A 21,184-nucleotide genomic window follows, 5' to 3' on the forward strand; every position below is an offset into this window, starting at 1 on the left:
GGAGGATGTAAGGAGACTGAGTTTCTGGTACCTTGTTGGAGGGAATGCAAAATGTCACAGCTATTCTGCACAGTGATTTGGCATTTTCTTTAAAACTAAATAAACGTTTTCCATATGACTGAGCAACTGCCCTCCTAGGCATTTATTCCACAGAAATAAACTCTCATGTCTACACAATGACTAAATAATGGACCAGGAAATATTAAATTAAATGAAATAGAGACAGTTATGACTCGCCTGTTTCCAGGCAAGCATCAGGTTAAGCCTTAGGAATGCTGGGTTGTAAGACACATTCCTCACACTTACACATTCTTGATCTAGTGGAGAAGGCACAGTGGTGAATAACAACCACATGGGGTGGATGCCAGTGTTACAACAGACAGAAAGTAATAGCACATATATCATATAATATGCAGGAGAAGTTTCTGTCCCTGACTTGGGGTTCCTGTCTCTAACCCCATTACAATTTTAAAAATAATATAAATTAATTGTCCAATGAATTTGATAAGTGACACAAACTTGGATTATGGTTATACATTTGAATTTCTTAAATGTGGACAGGACAGTTTACATATATAAGTAATCAAATTAACTAACTAGTCTTCTAATTATAACAACTGCTATTTTTTAATACTTCCTCTATGTTTATGCTACAGTCTTTGAAGATGAAATCATGCCTGAGTGATTTATTGTCTTCCATATGCCAGGTACCATGGGTATTTATTCCTTACATTTTTCCTGCAAGGCAGCAGTCATAATTTGGTGAATTGCCCAGGTCATGTAGCTGGGAAATGGTAAAGAAGAGAGTTTACTCAAGTTATTGTTCAGTCACTAAGTCATGTCCAACTCTTTGTGACCCCATGGACTGCAGCACACCAGGCTTCCCTGCCCTTCACCATCTCCCACAGTTTGCTCAACCTCATGTCCATTGAGTCAGTGAATGCATCCAATCATCTCATCCTCTGTCCCCCTTTCTTCTCCTGCCTTTAATCTTTCCCAGCATCAGAGTCTTTTCCAATGAGTCTATTCTTAGCATCAGGTACTTAAAGTTCAGTTCAGTTCAGTCGCTCAGTCGTGTCCGACTCTTTGCAACCCCATGAATTGCAGCACGCCAGGCCTCCCTGTCCATCACCAACTCCCGGAGTTCACTCAGATTCACGTCCATCAAGTCAGTGATGCCATCCAGCCATCTCATCCTCTGTTGTCCCCTTTTCCTTGATCCTAATTTTCTTTTCACTTATTGTGCTGCCTATTCCCTCATTTAGAAAAAGTGAGGAAATGCTGAATTCTCAAGTGACATCAGTTTATAAGTTCTGTGATGTGATACGTGCTGGCATTCTTCCTGCTTTCCTCCTGTGCAGGAGCTTCTGATTACTGCTCACATGTTACCGTGATAAAGGTTACAAAATAGCAACTGTACTAGTTTTAATAGTATATGTACTCTGTGGTATTGGCAGAGGCAATGCACACCAGAATGGCTAAATGATTCTATAGAACTGGCCACTGTTCTGATTGGCTGGTTTTAAAACAATGTCTATGATTAATTTGATATTTTCAGTATCACCCTCCTAAGTCTTTTTCTTCCTCATTTTATATAAGGTGGTGACTTTGAATAAGTCTGGCGATTCACCAATGGTCACACTGTCTCATTAGCCTTGAAACTTCTCTTTTCACTTACTCAAAAACTACTGCCTCTAAATTTAAGGAGGAGTACCAGTGGAGCTATTTCAAATCCTGAAAGATGATGCTGTGAAAGTGCTGCACTCAATATGCCAGCAAATTTGGAAAACTCAGCAGTGGCCACAGGACTGGAAAATGTCAGTTTTCATTCCAATCCCAAAGAAAGGCAATGCCAAAGAATGCTCAAACTACCGCACAATTGCACTCATCTCACACGCTAGTGAAGTAATGCTCAAAATTCTCCAAGCGAGGCTTCAGCAATATGTGAACCATGAACTTCCAGATAAAAAGCAACAGAGTTCCAGAAAAACATCTATTTCTGCTTTATTGACTATGCCAAAGCCTTTGACTGTGTGGATCACAATAAACTGTGGGAAATTCTGAAAGAAATAGGAATCCCAGACCACCTGACCTGCCTCTTGAGAAACCTATACGCAGGTCAGGAAGCAACAGTTAGAACTGGACATGGAACAACAGACTGGTTCCAAATAGGAAAAGGAGTACGTCAAGGCTGTATATTGTCACCCTGCTTATTTAACTTATATGCAGAGTACATCATGAGAAATGCTGGACTGGAAGAAGCACAAGCTGGAATCAAGATTGTCGGGAGAAATATCAATAACCTCAGATATGCAGATGACACCACTCTTATGGCAGAAAGGGAAGAGGAACTCAAAAGCCTCTTGATGAAAGTGAAAGAGGAGAGTGAAAAAGTTGGCTTAAAGCTCAACATTCAGAAAACGAAGATCATGGCATCTGGTCCCATCACTTCATGGCAAATAGATGGGGAAACAGTGGTTGACTTTCTTTTTTGGGGCTCCAAAATCACTGCAGGTGGTGACTGCAGCCATGAAGTTAAAAGACACTTACTCCTTGGAAGGAAAGTTATGACCAACCTAGATAGCATATTCAAAAGCAGAGATGTTACTTTGCCAACAAAGATCCATCTATTCAAGGCTATGGTTTTTCCAGTAATCATGTATGGATGTGAGAGTTGGACTATGAAGAAAGCTGAGTGCTGGAAGAATTGATGCTTTTGAACTGTGGTGTTGGAGAAGACTCTTGAGAGTCCCTTGGACTGCAAGGAGATCCAACCAGTCCATTCTAAAGGAGATCAGTCCTGGGTGTTCTTTGGAAGGACTGATGCTAAAGCTGAAACTCCAGTACTTTGGCCACCTCCTGTGAAGAGTTGACTCATTGGAAAAGACCCTGATGCTGGGAGGGATTGAGGGCAGGAGGAAAAGGGGATGACAGAGGATGAGATGGCTGGATGGCATCACCGACTCAATGGATGTGAGTTTGGGTGAGCTCTGGGAGTTGGTGATAGACACGGAGGTCTGGCGTGCTGCAGTTCATGGGGTCACAAAGAGTTGGACACAACTGAGAGACTGAACTGAACTGTACTGCACCTGGTGGCTCAGTGGCAAAGAATCTGCCTGCAATGCAAGACACCTGGGTTTGATCCCTGTGTTGGGAAGAACCCCTGGAGGAGGGCATGGCAACCCACTCCAGTGTTCTTGCCTGGGGAATCCTATGGACAGAGGAGTCTGGCAGGTTATAGTCTATGGGGTCTCAAAGAGTCGGGCATGACTGAACCACTAACACTATTAAATTCAAGGAAAAACATTCAATAAATAGCTTCTGAAACTATTTCTTATTAAATGAATTTATGAAGTATTATGTAAAACATGCTAACCATAAAAAGTAGCATTTTGAAGCTGCTGCTGCTGCTGCTAAGTCGCTTCAGTCGTGTCTGACTCTGTGCAACCCCATATATGGCAGCCCACCAGGCTCCCCTATCCTTGGGATTCTCCAGGCAAGAACACTGGAGTGGGTTGCCCTTTCCTTCTTCAATGCATGAAAGTGAAAAGTGAAAGTGAAGTTGCTCAGTTGTGTCCTACTCTCAGTGACCCCATGGACTGCAGCCCACTAGGCTCCTCCGTCCATGGGATTCTTCAGGCAAGAGCACTGGAGTGGGGTGCCATCACCTTCTCCTTTTTGAAGCTGGCAGACAATTAATAAATAGAGTAGTTAAGGAAGCAGTAAGTATATGAGCTACATTAACGAAGTCTAAATACAGCAGTTAGTAGTCATTTCACTGCATTTATCTTTTTTGCTTCATGTTGTGGACTAAGGTTTTGTTAGCATGTTAGATATATCAGACGAGAAGGAGTTTATCAAATCAAACATTAACTAGTGGTGGACACTCCACGTTTGCCCAAAGAACACAGAACTGACAACACTGACACCACTCACCATGTTAAGATTCCTGAGTGTTAAAGTGGGAAATCCACCAAAACTGAAAGATACATCCTTTTGGAGAGTAGAGATTCATTCTTATAATGACACCAAGAAGCAATTGGAAGAGCAGTGTGCATGATGACACAGAGCAATGATCCACCCACGGCAGCCGGGGACACAGAGTTGGGGTGCCCACAGACAGGTCTGCATTTAGGAACCGGGTGAGGACATGGGAGTCAGGAGGGAGAGGGTGATGGTACCCAGGCCTCCGTCCACACTGACCAGAGACAGATGTGAGAAACAGCTGGACAGAAGCTGGCAGAGAGGAGTCGCTCCACAACCCCATCACAGCTCCCAGGAGCAGGTGCTGAGAGGAGTCTAGGGACAAGCTCAGGGCAGGGGTGGGCACTCTGATAGGGTCAGAGCCAAGCAGACAGAGAGAGGAGTCCAGACAAAAGCAGGAGCAGCCTCGAGAAGGAAGCTGTCTTGTTAAAAGGAGAGCAAGAGCCTCTGGTCTGCACAGAGGAGGGCTGCAGAGCCCGGATGGGAGTCAGAAAGGGTCTGTCCTTTGAAGGCTTTGAATGTCAGCCAAACCTCCGCTGGACTTAATAGGTACCGGGATGTAACTGAATTATGGTGATTTTAAGTCAGAGTTGAAAATTTATATCTGAGTTTTCATTTCCATAGAATTCATTTTTCACTTTGGTATTCATTATTTATTCTCTCTTCCCCACTGAAATAATATATTTATAACTCATTCTAACCCAAAGACTGTTGGTGTGAATTTCACAGTAGGGCAAAGGAAGTCCTTCAGATTTTGAATATCTACAAATACATAATCATAAACATAAAAGCAGTGAATCTTTCTGATATATTTCAGAATACTGAAAGTATACATGGAGCAAAGCAAAAAACCATTCATTTATTCATTTTGTTTAACAGAATAACGTACAAAAACATGAATTGATTTTTAAAATATTTTTTAGGAATTGGTATTTATATCCAAAGGTCTCCCAGGTGGCGCTAGTAGCAAAGAACCCGCCTGTCAATGCAGGAGAGGTAAGAGGAGTGGATTTGATCCCTGGGTTGGGAAGCTCCCCTGGAGGAGGGAATGGAAACCTACTCCATTGCCTGGAGAGTCCCATGGACAGAGGAGCCTGGCCAGCTGCAGTCCATGAGATCACAAAGAGGACACGACTGAGTGACTGAGCACACACATACACTCATTCATATCCAAAGAGGGAATAAATAGTGATAGAATATCTTTTATGAATTATTATTTAGAATGTGAAACCACCAAGAAAATGTTTCGGTTCCCAGAATATTATTTTAATGTGACAGAAATTCAGTTCACAAAAATTAAAACTAAGAAATGAAACATTGTATGTAATTTATTCTCAAGTACGCATTTCAGTGAAAATTTGTCATTAAAATTTTAAAATGAATCTATTTTTTTGGTCATGAGAGCTACTCCAAAGTAAAAAAACCACATGTGTTTTTGCACTTACGGGTCTCCTAAATTTTCTCCCCTCTGTCTCTTAATGGCATGAATGCAGTTGGAGGTGGTTTGTGTGATGAATTTGGGTTTACCTTTGCTTCAATCTGTTTAGTATCTGGATTCTGAAACAAAAATTTGATTTTGCTCTTGCCGTCATCAGAGGAACCTTTCAGCTGAGAAAACTTATACCTCCAAAGTACCACCTAACAAGAAAAGAAAAAATAGGTGAGTCAGTGCAGCTCATCTCTGTATTCAAATGGAGAGATTGCTCTTTTAACTGGTAAAAGTAATCATACTAAGTTAGTCCTATATATCCCAGCATTAAAAATAAACTAAAATATGCTTATCAAAGGCTATAATTTAGTAATTGGTATATCCTTTAATTCCCCAAAGCAACATCCATTTCCATGAAATAATCATTTAAATATATATGTGAATAAAGTAATTTGAATATCTCATTTTACATAACCATGAAATAAAAGCCATGCCAGGGAATCAGCAAAAACACCTATCATCCATTTCTTTGTTTTTCTTCCATAGTAGCAACAAAGTGATTTTCAGCTGATTACTCCACAGAACTTCCTCTTGAAGCAAAAGCTAACCAGACCCACATCTTTGTCAAGATGAAAGGACACCCGAGTGTGTGACTACGAGGAAGCATCTTAGAAACGTCATTCATCTGGCAATGGTGGGAGCGGGGACAAAGAGGCAGGGGACTCTCCCAGACCACCGAAGGCCCCCAGCTCCAGACCTGTCCCATTCATGAGGCTGCGGGTGTCTTGAGAGGAGGGAAGGTATCCTTTTCTGCGTACCTTGTGTCTCTCAACTGTCAAGGCACAGAGTCCATGCATAAAAAGGTAAGGTAAGGTAAGGTAAAGTCGCTCAGTCGTGTCCGACTCTTTGCGACCCCATGGACTGTAGCCCACCAGGCTCCTCCATCCATGGGATTCTCCAGGCAAGAATACTGGAGTGGGTTGCCATTTAATAAACACAAGGAGAAGGCAGGCCTGGCCGATGCTGCAGGAATCCAAATGAGAATGACTGCCTGCACTGGTCAGGTGCACCCTCCAGATTTATTTAGGGGGAGTTGTTGAGGAAGAGGCCTGGGCACAGGACACAATTTAGGTTCCTTTTGATAATGGAGAGAGGAATGCAGGGGAGTCAGAACGAGATGGACAGCAAGCAGTAGGGTGGACCCGTGGTGCTCAGGGGCTCAGGATGCATCCTGAGGAAGCTAGGTGCGTATCTGAGCTGGAGTCAACAGAACAGAAACTCACCAGCATTGGGCCAGGCCCAAGACTGGATGAAACTTCCTGATCAAACATTTTAATTTATTTTCCTATAATGTCTGTATGTATCAGTATTTCCATCAAATAAATGGAACCTTTACAGAGGTTTAAACAGATGATGACTTTGACAGTTTACTTGGACTCTCTTAAAAGAAAAGGGGAAAAAACTAACAAACAAACAGAAAAAGTCTTTCTAAAATGTAGACCCTGTGGGTTGCTTTGCAGTAGCTTAAAGTCATGAAACTCTTCACTATGATCTTGTGTGGCCTTGCATGTCATGGCTCATAGCTTCTCTGAGTTCTGCAAATCCCCACATCATGACGAGGGGCACTGATTACACAGAGTACTTACTATAATCATATCTATGTAAATTTTAGAATAATCAAGATACACGTGGAAAAGGGGGTTCTTGCTCATGTTTCCACCTGCTTGCTGAATGTGGTGTGCTGTTATTCGTAACTTACTAATCTTATATTGAGTAACTTCACATGCCATCTGCATAATAAAGACTGGCAGAAAATTTGGTTTTGCTGGTATTAATTTCTTGGATCCTTGGGAGTTTGTTTTTATGTTGTTTATTGTTGGTTGTTGCTTTTTTTCTGGCAACGTGATGAAATTCAGCCACATTTATGACTCATATTAGCAATTCTCTGCAGAAATCAGCCCTTTGCCCGTGACTTCTTTGTAGCATATGCATACACCTTTGCCAGCTTAATGGAGAGCAACAGCTCTGGGGAGAACATGAAATGAGTTTACTGAGATGGCTACATCTAAGTCAATATACCTGACAACGTAATAAGCCACCACTGCTTTCTTCTCCTCCAGGTTGTCTGAAGGCTGCTCCAGTGACAGAGACTAAGCACTTTATTAAATAACCGCTAAATTAACACATGAGCCCTAAGACATTTTATTTTTGAGGCAGTGCTATTCTTCAATTTGACTAATTTGATTTCTAAGCTTAGCTATGAACTTTATTACTACAAGTCAATCATTTTCCTTTTTTCCCCCTAAGTATGATTTAAAAATCCTGCAATTCAAAGAAATCTTTATTCTTAGAAATTGACTCAAATGTAAAGGTGTTCATTAAATTAGCAATGTATAACAAGTTACCTTGGGATGAGTGATCTTTCTGTGCTGAATTGAACTGATTTAGTTACATGCTTCCAGGCTGCCTTGAACTCCCTTTGCTGAGAACCAGTGAGCCTCCATCCTATAACTCTAACATACTACCTGTGTTGTGTGCTTAGTCACTCAGTCGTCCGACTCCTTGCGTTCCCATAGACTGTAGTCACCAGGCTCCTCTGTCTATGTGATTTCTCCAGGCAAGAATACTGGAGTGGGTTGCCATGCCCTCCTCCAAGGGATCTTCCCAACCCAGCGATCAAACCCAGGTCTCCTGCATTGCAGGTGGATTCTTTACCACCTGAGCCACCAGGGAAGCCCACACTACCTATAAAACTAAAAAAAAAAGTTTCCCCATTTTTGATATTGGAAATGTGGACATGGAAAAATAGTAAAAGAATACTTTGGTTAAAAAAATTGTTCTGAAAGAAGAAAATTTCCCTTCACTGTGAGGTCATACCTTTAGTAAAAGAGAATATACATATGTGTTGTGCTTAGTCGCTCAGTCGTGCCTGACTTTTTGTGACCCTATGGTCTGTAGCCTGCCAGGTGCCTCTGTTCAGGAGGATTCTCCAGGCAAGGATACTGGAGTGGGTTTCCATACCCTTCTCCAGGGGATCTTCCCAACCCAGGGACTGAACTCAGGTCTCCCATATTGCAGGAGGATTCTTTACCATCTGAGCCTCCCAGGGAAGCCCATTTATATAAAATACATGGATATATATGTATATATGGGGCTTCCCTGATGGCTCAGACAGTAAAGAATCTGCCTGCAATGCAGGAGACTCAGGTTCAGTCCCTGTGTTGGGAAGATCCCCTGGAGAAGGGAATGGCTACCCACTCCAGTATAAACACTTTATATAGTAGTAATGTTTTGTGGCAAAACATTCATTTTATTAAAATTCAAACTTCTATTTTTCTCTAAGCAGATTGAGGCATAATTTATCTCCTATTAATAAAGTTTGACACCTGATCACCAGGCAGCTTGCTGACAGTAGTTGGAAGCAGATTCCGTTGTTCTCAGCGCAGGACGCCTGCCTCGTGCTCGAGCTGACGGGGTACCCTACCTTGGTCGCAGCGTCGAAGCAGATGAAGCCGGTGCTGAAGTCAATCGTGAGCCCCATCAGGTGACCCTCCAGCACACACGCATATGTCTTGCACTGGACAGAACAGAGAACTGTTACTTTCATGGGACTGACCCAACATCAGGGTGAAGAGCCCACATTTATCAGACTGTGTCATACTGCCTGTGACAAGTTCCTTATATGATTAATAACACAACAGCAGACTTTACTTCAGCAATAGCTGTAGAAGAAAGCTGGTCTGACTGACATCCTGATGTAAACAGAGCACGAGCTGAATGGTTGTGGATCTGCCTGGGGGATGCGGGATTGTTTCCCATCCTACCCTAGGTGACCTTGTCTTGACCTTGTGCCACTTTGATGCCCTTCACTCTTTTGGCAATAAAACTATACACATATTTTTGAGTGTAGGCAAGATGATATTAAATTGTTATATTCTGTAGCTAAATATCACTGCATTTTTATTAAACTAAAAGTGAGTTATTTTAAAATTATTGTCATTTTATCAATATTATTAGAGAGAGCTCTCAGGCAAACAGACATATTTACTAATCAGGTCAAGAACACCATGACCTTAAGAGTCTCTGTATATCGATTAGTACAAGTTACGTCCAAAAGACATTTACCTTTGCCTATTATTTGTGTAAACTTATTGATTCTTCTAAATCAATAATTAACGATTGTTCACACTGAGATCAGACTAAATTATAATTTTAATTATATAAATATTTTGGGAAGACTACTAAAATATAGATGCTGAGATACAAAGAATAACAGATAAGAAATCAAATTTGGGGATTATATGAAATGATGCATGTTTATGTTATAGGCCGGTTTTACTTGCACTTAATTGCAAACTGGAGTGGGATATTCAAATCATGAAAAATACTTGTAATTAACAAGCAAAGGGGAAAGAGAGAGGGAGGAAGAAAGAGAGAGACCTCTACCAACCCTTATATCCTATTTGTGTTTGTAATACTGGGTATGAAAGTATCCATACATTAAGTGAGCCTCATTCTGACCATTGTTTTGTTGAGTTGCTAAGTTGTGTCCAACTCTTTCGTGACCCCATAGACTGCAGCATGCCAGACTCCTCTGTCCAACTATAACTATGGCCAAATGTATCAAGTTGCCTCCACCAGACAGGTACATTCATGTGCTTAAGCCCAGTTTACATAGGAGTGTTATGACCATGTCAAATTATTCATTTGAAGTTCAGTTTTTCAAAAAAGGAGATTAAAAAGCAAACTTAATGGGCCTTGTGAGTTGATCTGGGGGCTTCCTGGGTGGCTCAGTGGTAAAGACCACTTGCAATGCTGCTTCTTGCAGAAGACCCGGGCTGGAGGTTGAATTTCTGGATGGGGAAGATCCCCTGGAGGAGGAAATGGCAACCCACTCCAGTATTCTTCCCTGAAGAATCCCATGGACAGAGGAGCCTGGTGGGCTACAGTCCATGGGGTTAGAAAGAGTCAGAAATGACTCAGCACGCAGCAAGTTGATTTTGGAGTGTAATTTCATTTAGTACACGAGCACCTTCCCTCCTTGCATCCAATCATTGTCACTTTATTAAAACTACTATCAAATTTAAGGCACATCCAAGGTTGCCTGATTTCCTCTAAATTATACATGATTGTTTTCTGTTTTCAAATGACATTATTTAAAAAATACATGCCAAGTGAAAACACCTTCAGTATAGAGCATTAACAGTTATCTAATAAAGAACATAATTGTGAATTAAATTACATTATTTCAATAATAATTATATTAAAACAGATGATATAAGTTGAAACCCCTCAAAGTTTTATTCTATGATTTATAGTCTTAGTAAACATATATAATGAGTATACTTGTATGTTTGAATATGGAAATATTTGATTTATTGTTTTAATTTCTATGTTTATTTCATAATAAAATTGAATTACAGCTAGAAAAGAGCAAAAAATTATCCTTCTTAAAAAGTTAAATTTGCAGTTAATTATATATAAATATATATAAACATATATTTATATATTATAAATATATAATCATATAAATTATATATTATATGAAAGTGAAAAAAAAAGTGAAAGTGTGAGTTGCTCAGTCGTTTAGGACTCTTTGCGACCCCATGGACTGTAGGGTCCTCTGTCTATGGAATTTTCCAGGCAAGAATACAACAGTGGGTTGCCATCCCCTTCTCCAGGGACTATATAATTGTTATATATTATGTATGATCATTATATGTAATATAATTATGATATAATATATAATGATTATATATTAATTTACACAATTTTATATATTATTACATAACATTTGAAGATACATCAAAAATAAAATTATTTTTCATATGCTCTTTTGGATGACAGCTAAATGTCTATAGTGGGTAAAAAACACAATGAAAGTCTGAAATAAATAACTTCAAGAGAAATCAATTTTTGAATGTTATACACTTTACTGAAAGCCTTATTTTAAAAAGGCTGTATTAATTCAGATTGAATTAGTGTAAAGTAAACAATAATTATCCATCCCTTACCAGTATTATTCACTTACTCTGGGGAAATGTTTCAAAAATTGGACAAACAAAGGTACTAAAAATAATAGTAAATTAATTAGGCTTAATTGTGGTAATTTGAATACTAGGGAAATGTAAGTTGTAAGTCATATTTTGATTAAAATAAAAATGTTAATTTTTTGTGTTCATTACATTTTATACTGACATCCTGGGAAGTATGATTAAATTTTAAGATGTTAATTTAAATGACAATTAGGATGTTTAGAAATATCTCCAACAGTTAATTATCTATTAAATAAATATATAGATATTTGCATTAAGTACTAAGTAATTAGTGATCAGAAAATATTTAAATAGACAAAGGAATAGATTAGAAGGTAGAAAATGTTAAAATGCAGTCCTCTTAATGAAAACTGATTTCAAAATAAAATAATTTATTAATTCTTAATAATTCATCAACTCACTGGACATGAGTTTGAATAAACTACAGGAGATGTGAAGGCTAGGGTAGCCTGGTGTGCTGCAGTCCGTGGGATCACAGTCAGACATGACTGAGCGACTGAACAACAACAACAAAATAGCTGTTTCACAATGGGGCATGTGTCTCCTCTTTATTTCATTTAATTATCAACTTTAGTTGAAGTGGAAATACTAGGAAATATGAGTAAACTAAACTTATGAGTAAACACATAAACTTCTTCATGTAAATATTTTTACATGCTTGAATTTTGAAAATAACAGATCCACAGTAATCAGTCATTGGTTATTTCTGGTGGAGCACACAAGGGGAAGTTATAAAATGTGCAAAACAACGAAAAGCTAAAAAGATATTAAATGTTTTACTTTCATGTATATATGCATCTTAAATTCCTATTGTGAATATGTAAGGTGCCAGTCAAAAAAAGGCATTGCTCAGGACATCAGCTTATAGAATATGAGGTCCAGAGTTAAAAAAAATAGTAAAATAGAATGAAACAACAATTTTATCTCTATCTCATTTCTAAACATTAGGAGACTTGAAAATCTTAAATTGAAACCAGCAAGTAGAAATTGCTGTGTATTTGTTTCCAAGTGAAGTGCAATATTCCAGGGAAATGATAATAAAGAAAACCTAAAACTATCAAAATGAGTAACAAAAATGTCAACTCCTCTACAGCTTCATACAATGCTTTAATGTCTTTAATGTCATTTAATGCTTTAATGTCTTAGGGGTTGATACTTAAAATATTAATAAAATAATATTTAAGATATTTCTCATCTTTCCACTTTTGATATGAAAAATCTATTTACTAAATTGAGGTTCTATACAACTAGATTATTGAAACAACACGTCTTAATTACTTTAACATTTTTAAATACATGCATATCAGCAAAATATTAGAAAATGTTAATTGAGCAATGAAAAAATGATAAATGAGTCTTCTCCTTGTCTCTTCCCCTGATTTGTCATGTCACATTGTTGTGATTTGATGGATTGAATATAAAAATTTGTAGTCAGAAAAAAATTAATACATGTCACAAATCAGCTCAATGTAATTGGAAAAGTATGCATCCAGGTCCATTGTCACAGGCAACCATCCCTGGATAATAATGATGTTGCCATCAGACATTTCACATATAAGAAATAAAGTTTAATAAACACCTGCTGATTACCTGTGAGTACAAAATGCACTGACTTCAGTCAGTAGAGAAATATAATACTCCCAGAAACCTATAACTCAGTATGAGGAAAACAAGTACAGATCACTCCAACTCATGCAGAGTGTGGACAGACCTAAGGAAAAAAGACAAAAGAGATGCTGCATTCTGAGGGGGAGGGGGGCAAGCTTGAATAGGACCGATGAGGAGGAACAGTGGTGGGCACATGGCAGGGCAGACTGGGAGTCAGGAAAATCGTCCTCCATGGCATGACCTCTGAGGAAGCTTCAAATTCACCTGTGTGGTCTTGTAGGGTAGTGATGAAAACAAGGCTTCCCAGCAAGAAAAGAGACTTGTGAGTGAATAGTCATTCCGGCTGGAAATTAAGTGGTTGTGATTGGAGACCAGGAAATGGTTTTGTAAGCAATTAATTAAAGTAAGAACATTTCTGTTTTAGATGTCAGGTATGGATGTCAGAGTTTGGCTATAAAGAAGGCTGAGCGCCAAAGAATTGATGCTTTTGAACTGTGGTGTTGGAGAAGACACTTCAGAGTCCCTTGGACTGCAAGGAGATCCAGTCCATCCTAAAGGAGATCAGTCCTGAGTGTTCATTGGAAGGACTGACGCTGAACCTGAAGCTCCAATACTTTGGGCACCTAATGTGAAAAGCCAACTCATTAGAAAAGATCCTGATGCTGGAAAAGATTGAAGGCAGGAGGAGAAGTGGACGACAGAGGATGAGATGGATGGATGGCATCACCAACTCAGCGGACGTGAGTTTGAGCAAGCTCCAGGAGATGGTGATGGACAGGGAAGCCTGGCGTGCTGCAATCCATGGGGTTGCAAAGAGTTGGACACAACTGACTGACTGAACAACAACAGCAAGATTCTAATTAAATTTAGAAATGTGTTTTTGATGAGCAGTAGGAAATAGGCTAGAAAGATCAAATTATAGAAAAATTAAAATGCTTTCAGAGTCGTGTTGCACTTCATTTAAACAATGGCCAATGACTGAACATTTGAGCCTCACAGAACTGGATTTTCATGTTTGCCTAAATTTATAACAGAACTCTAGGGAGGGGTCATGCATCCTGGGGGTCACAGGGCCTCAGCTTTCACAGACCCTCACCTGTATCCGCTCCACCTCAAGGAAGGTTGCCGTTTGGAAGGCTCGTTCCCACTGCGCGAGGTCAGAGTCGAGCTCCACTGAGAAGTACAGGTCCTCCCCAGACTCGGACTGCACGGTGAAGCAGTGCCTCCGCCGGTCCAGCAGGTCACTGTCCTGATGGAAACTTGGAGTTATGCAGACTGGCACACACCTGAGCTACTGACCCAGCCACCCTCGGCTCAGTGTTGACCACTGTGTGGTGGAGACGCTGCAGGAACAAGGATTCCACCCTCTGACGTCACTAATTCTTCATTACAATGGTCACAGAGGACAATTTCCAATCCTCAAAGTCCATAACTGACACACTTCCTTTCTGAACTGACACTGAAGAATTTCTGGCTTCAACTCTTCCTAGCAAGAGTAGTTATCAAAGCCCTGACTGCATGAGATTCCATTTCTCACTGGACAGGTGGATAACACACAATGTTCCTTTGTCCTTCCAGAGCTGTGAAGATGATGAGATTAAGCAATACTTAATGTAATTTGTAAGTTTTAAGGAGATTATAAGCATGGTATCTTTTACTGAGTTGATTTCTATAATCCTTAAACTATCATGGGAATATTCTACCAGCTGAGACATGAAAAAACTGAGTCTAACATGTTTCAGAAATTTTACTGCTTTTTAAAAACTACACATTTCCCTTACCTAATTGTAATTCATTAAGTCAAAAGGACTTTGACATGGCAATTTCTTGGTCTTAGGAGAAGTTTTCAACTAACATGCTCACACATCTATATGTGCAGCAACTTCAGGGATGTTAAAAGGTGAAAAGAATGCAGCTAAGAACTGATGAAAAATTGTAGAAGAGAAAGTTGAGGAAATGACTCAGAATGTTATAAATCTGCTTTTGTACATCACAAAATGAAAAAAAAAATTTGTGTGTCCTTTTCAACCAATATGACCAATGTGGGAAAATAGCATGCATTTTAAATGATACTAACTCAATAATTACAAAACTTCAATTCTTTTGTGCTGTGCAGAAATTCGTCAAGAGTAGGTGAAAGTAATATACACAAATGCAAGTATTTCCATTTTTATAGCTACAGGAGATGCCAAGATATTGAAATTACTTTTCTAATAAAATGTCACTGAATACCTACTAGGATAATTATTTTCAAAATTATCTAGCCTTTAAATTATTATTCATATATTCACTATCCGAAGGGGTGTGGGGAAGGGGGATATCATGACCCCGGCTGACCCTCTGCCTTCCAAACTGCCCTCTGTCACAGCCTGGATAAGGATCCCCCTGTTTAAATCTAGCCACTCGGCCTGGCTTACACTCCTTCATTAGCTTAACATCTCTTAGATTCAGCTGTTGACAGGAAACCTGGAGGAAATTCCTATTTAAAAAAAGGAGAGTTCCAGTAAAGACAAGTAGCCCTCATAGACAATGCTGCATACTTTCAAAGGGAGAAATGCTTTATACTTAAACTTTTTAAAAAGTAAACAGCATATAAACAAAATACGATTATCAAAAGAAGATTTTTTATCTTTGATTTACATTCTTGATTTCTTATTTAGTATACTTGAATCAGTTTTCATTATTACTTCGACTGATATCAGCATTTCCCCCCTAAGACATTGTTATGAAGCAAACAGAAGCTTTGCTACAATAAATTAGCATAACTAGCACTATAAAAGCAAACAAACAAGAGACACATGAAAACAATAATGCTAATTTCTTATAATATTATTCAGGGTTGACTTTCAATACTGCCTATTCAGATTAATGGTTTTAATTAATAGCTATAAGATTCATCTTCAGATTTCTATTCTAATATTCTACTTCAGAGGATAATTACACCATACTAAAAAGAATCATCAAATCCATGCTTTGCAATCCAAAGAATATATGATTTTTAGGACAAAAATCCATCCAGCAGGGAGAGGTGTACCACTTCTTCCTATAAATGTGGGCATTGTAGGGTCATAAACAGCCAGAATCATGGCCAGTTATTTGGCCCTGCCTTTAGGAAATAATCCAAAGTCCCCCCTTTAAATAGTTCCAAAGAATAAAATTCCTACTCTCAGCTTTTAATACTTGTTATGTGAAGATTGTTCTTCAGTCTCCTAATATTCTCTTTTAGAAAATAGAATCTTTTGCAGAAGTAGTAAAAATAAAAATAGTTTATAAGATATAGACAGATGAAAATAACCCTGTTAAGGTCCCAGCTGAAAAACCCTGCCCCCCTCATCAACAGGGCTTCCTGGCTGGCTCAGTGGTAAAGAATCCACCTGCCAATGAAGGAAATGGGGGTTCAGTCCCTGGATCTGGAAGATCCCCTGGAGAAGATCCCACTCCAGTATTCTTGCCTGGAGAATCCCATGGACAGAGGAGCCTGGTGGGCTACAGTCCAGGGGGTCGCAAAAAGTCCAACACAACAGCACACACACACACTCTTTAAAGTATGCAAAGGAGAAGTAACACAAAGCAGACAGTGCTCAGAGTGTGTGGCTGAGTTTCTTTAAGAAATACTGTGGCTGCTGCTAAGTCGCTTCAGTCGTGTCCGACTCTGTGCAACCCCATGGACTGCAGGCCACCAGGCTTCTCCATCCATGGGATTCTCCAGGCAAGAACACTGGAGTGGGTTGCCATTTCCTTCTCCAATGCATGAAAGTGGAAAGTGAAAGTGAAGTCGCTCAGTCGTGTCCGACTCTTAGCGACCCCATGGACTGCAGCCCACCAGGCTCCTCCATCCATGGGATTTTCCGGGCAACAGTACTGGAGTGGGGTGCCATTGCCTTAAAGTTGACATCATTCTAAACAAACAACTAGCAAAATGGATACAAAAGCTATCTGGAATTTTACCGAATTCTCAGTGACTTCCTATTGCAACAATCCTGTGTATAGCACAGAAGTTTAATTGATTTATGACAGCTAAATATGCATCTCTACACTCAGAGAAATAATGTAACTGTGAGACTTAAATATATTACAACGCACACATATATACATACACACACACATCTTTCTTTGCATATACCTTTTTACTTTCTACATTCTCTAATTCCAAGTTTTATTCAGATCTTTCTCTTCTGCATTTTACACAGCAAATACAACTCTGGTAATAACTGAAGCTTAAATTCAGACTGTCTCCAGGTGACCTTCTACTTCATCCTCCAAGGACGTGACAAACCTCTCCTTGTGTCCCTCTCCCACGGAGGGACCTGGGATCTGCTCAAGCCTTATCTAAGTCGACGTGCATTTCTCTCCACTCCATCTTTTCTCTTATGTGTTTTTCTTTTCCACGTCTTCACCTTGTATTTTCCTTCATATCCAGGTATTGTTTATTTTCATAAACTACCTGTGAACCCAGGACCCCAATTGGCCAAGCAAAGCCTTTACAAACATCACTGCTTTTTGGTCCTACCTTCAGGATCTTACACATGATCTCGTAAACTGAAAAAGTTTTCTCTGCTCGGGTCCAGTCCCACGTAGTCACCTTGAAAAGATGAGAAATGAACTCATCATGTGTTTTAGAAAGATGGCCCCTACTTTCCTCTATTAATACACAGTGGTGCACCCATGAAGTTCTCACACACACGCAAGGCAGCCTGAGTAGTGAGGTTTTCCTCAGGCAGTGTTTCTGCCTCGGCCCGCCCAGTTTCACACTGTTTCTCTTCCTCTTTCAGCAGACATTTCATATTATAAGCATATTATAAGACATTTCATATTATAATGGGACAACTTCCCATTGCTCAGTGTCTTGACGTATCTTAAGTAGTGTCTGCATTGCTGCTGCTAAGTCACTTCAGTTGTGTCCGACTCTGCGTGACCCCATAGATGGCAGCCCACCAGGCTACCCCGTCTCTGGGATTCTCCAGGCAAGAACACTGGAGTGGGTTGCCATTTCCTTCTCCAATGCATGAAAGTGAAAAGTGAAAGCGAAGTCGCTCAGTCGTGTCCGACCCTCAGCGACCCCATGGACTGCAGCCTTCCAGGCTCCTCCGTCCATGGGATTCTCCAGGCAAGAGTACTGGGGTGGGGTGCGTTATCTCTACAAAAATTATAAGTGTTGTTTTGAGGGGAGTTAATTATTTTAATATGGGAAATGTAGCCAATATTTTGTAGTAACTGTAAATGAAAAATACTGTGTCCATATTTCACTATGTAATAGTCTGTTCTCTGTTTACCACTTTGAAAGAAAGTTATGACCAACCTAGATAGCATATTCAAAAGCAGAGACATTACTTTGCCAACAAAGGTTCGTCTAGTCAAGGCTATGGTTTTTCCTATGGTCATGTATGGTTGTGAGAGTTGGACTGTGAAGAAGGCTGAGCGCCGAGGAATTGATGCTTTTGAACTGTGGTGTTGGATAAGACTCTTGAGAGTCCCTTGGACTGCAAAGAGATTCAACCAGTCCATTCTGAAGGAGATCAGCCCTGGGATTTCTCTGGAAGGAATGATGCTAAAGCTGAAACTCCAGTCCTTTGGCCACCTCATGCAAAGAGTTGACTCATTGGAAAAGACTCTGACGCTGGGAGGGATTGGGGGCAGGAGGAGAAGGGGACGACAGAGGATGAGATGGCTGGATGGCATCACTGACTCGATGGACATGAGTCTGGGTGAACTCTGGGAGTTGGTGATGGACAGGGAGGCCTGGTGTGCTGCGATTCATGGGGTTGCAAAGAGTCGGACACGACTGAGCGACTGATCTGACCTGATCTGATCTGATCTGACACACAAAGAATACTGGACATCGTGTCAACGCTGGCTTTTCATTTAAGAAAGACATATTTACATCAAGAAGTTTTTCTAAGTTCTTAACATTGTGAAGCTCTAAATAGCATGTTGAAGCTGTTTCACTTGTTTGTGCTTTTTTTTTTAAAATTTTATTTTATTTAACTTTACAATATTGTATTGGTTTTGCCATATATCAAAATGAATCTGCCACAGGTATACATGTGTTCCCCATCCTGAACCCTCCTCCCTCCTCCCTCCCCATACCATCCCTCTGGGTCATTCCAGTGCACCAACCTCAAGCATCCAGTATCGTGCATCGAACCTGGACTGGCAACTCATTTCAAATATGCTTTAAACATGTATTTGTCTCTCCAGTCCTAAGAAATTGTTCAGAGTAGGGCCAGTGTAAAAGGTGTAAGCATTTATGATTTTCTGTCTTCTGGGTGATTTGAACTTTATGTGCACATAGATACTAAACATTACAACAAGTCTAACCTGATAATTCCAAGATCCTATGTAGTTATTAGACCTGTAAGCAAGTAGTTCAGCATTTAATATTTATAGTTGATAAATATTTATTGAGACTCTACTGTTGTGTAAGGTACATGTTTCCAAAAGCAAGACCTTAGGTGCAACAGGGCCTCATCCAAATTTAATTTGAAGGCTGATGATTAAATATGGGATATTACAAGTTATCGAAAGCACTACTGGTTTATTTGACTTAGACCTGTCAAATAATAAACATATTGAGCCTGGAAAAAATGCCAAAATAGAAATGCATCCTAGGTCTCTCAAGGGCTATAAAGTCAGTGTTTAATGCCAGAAAATATATCTTTAGCAAGAAATCCTCAGAAACATTTGGACTATTTTGCATTTTTTCCTGTACTTTATTTTCAAAATATATCACTAATATGCCCTTTGTCATTGTAAAGTTGATGTCACTATGCTGTGATAACATGGGAAAAATAAGGGATATTGAACAGAAACACTTACTGGAGGTGCCAGAAACTTGTAGAGGCAGGAGCCCCTCAGGGCCAGAAAGGCGGGTGAGTACACACGGTCCTGAAGCGGGTCTTGCTCCCGCATTTCACACCAGCCCATGTAGACAATCTGCAAGGAAGTGGAATACAATGATCTGTCAACGGAGTCTCATTTCTGGGGGCTTATGTGTATAAAGCACCACAAGACACTTTCATTCTCTTATGAATGTATCAGATTAACTGCTGCAAAAAGTACATTAATCACATTTACCTTCAATAAATGAGTGTGAACCAGTCATCAGATTTTATAACATGTCTCCATCAATGTTTATAAACAATAACCTCCAAGGAACCAATGATTAGGTTGATAACTGATTTCTCAAGAAAAAGAATGAAAGCCAGAATATCGTGGAACATAAACATCAGGGTATAAAATGAGGACAACAATAGGCCTAGAATTCCATACATGGCAAAATTATCTTTTATTCATGATTGAATAAGGCTAACCCAAATTTGGGATGACTTTATGTATCTATTACATTGATGGGTTAAGTCTGAAAATTACAGCACCTGTGCACTGCTTTCTTTCGACTGATAAATATATTCAGAGAAGAGAGCTATCTTAACCTATGGTGTATCATGAGTCTAACTTTATCTAACTCTATGCAGACAAAAAAATACCTTTCTATTTACAAGTAAGTAGTCCTTAATCTGAGAAATAGTGCAGGGAGATGAATGTAGTTAATTTTTGCTTTTCCATAGCTCAGAATCACATATAAAATCATTCGGAAGTAGACTGTACATATCTATTGTGCTGTTTGCTGCCTTAGCAGCCATTAGGTTGAGATTCTTCTGCTTTAGAAAGTGTGTATGTTTTATTTTATAGTGACAATATATTACATTTAGCTTTGTGTATTTGCAGGCTCTGCACTGGAAGATTCAACCAACTGCGGACTGTAAGCATAGGGCAACACTTCACAGTTGTGTGAATTCACAAATGCGGAACCCACAGACGTGGAGAACGGACTGTGGGACTTGAGAATCTGCAGACTTTGGTTCTGGAGACAGTCCTCTGCAGGAACCAAGGGATGGCAATAAGATCTGGGTAATAAAAATAGCTGTTTGACAGGAAGGGGCAAAAATGTTAAACAGACTTGCACTGGACCCTGTTTGCAATATAAAGACAATTTTGTGGGTATTAGAGACTATTAAACACTAGACCCAGTAGACATAGTCTACTCTACTTTGCTATCATATTGTAGAGAAAGAGTTGGTTTTTATTCCTTCAAAGCAGGTTTAATCCT

The 21,184-nt window shown here is 39.6% G+C and overlaps 1 protein-coding gene across 1 annotated transcript in view; it reads right to left on the reverse strand.

Annotated features, from left to right (window-relative positions):
- SNTG1 (syntrophin gamma 1) overlaps nucleotides 1–21,184 on the reverse strand; it is a 138,978-nt gene that overhangs the window by 16,551 nt on the left and 101,243 nt on the right. Inside the window, exons 13-17 of the mRNA XM_070382795.1 lie at nucleotides 19,894–20,010; nucleotides 17,588–17,659; nucleotides 14,174–14,326; nucleotides 8,898–8,990; nucleotides 5,512–5,622 (exon numbers count right to left, since the gene is read on the reverse strand). Coding sequence (XP_070238896.1) covers nucleotides 5,512–5,622; nucleotides 8,898–8,990; nucleotides 14,174–14,326; nucleotides 17,588–17,659; nucleotides 19,894–20,010 — 546 coding nt within the window. The remainder of the gene's footprint in view (nucleotides 1–5,511; nucleotides 5,623–8,897; nucleotides 8,991–14,173; nucleotides 14,327–17,587; nucleotides 17,660–19,893; nucleotides 20,011–21,184) is intronic.

The sequence above is a fragment of the Bos mutus genome, chromosome 14, assembly GCF_027580195.1.
Source record: "Bos mutus isolate GX-2022 chromosome 14, NWIPB_WYAK_1.1, whole genome shotgun sequence".
Lineage (NCBI taxonomy): Eukaryota > Metazoa > Chordata > Mammalia > Artiodactyla > Bovidae > Bos > Bos mutus.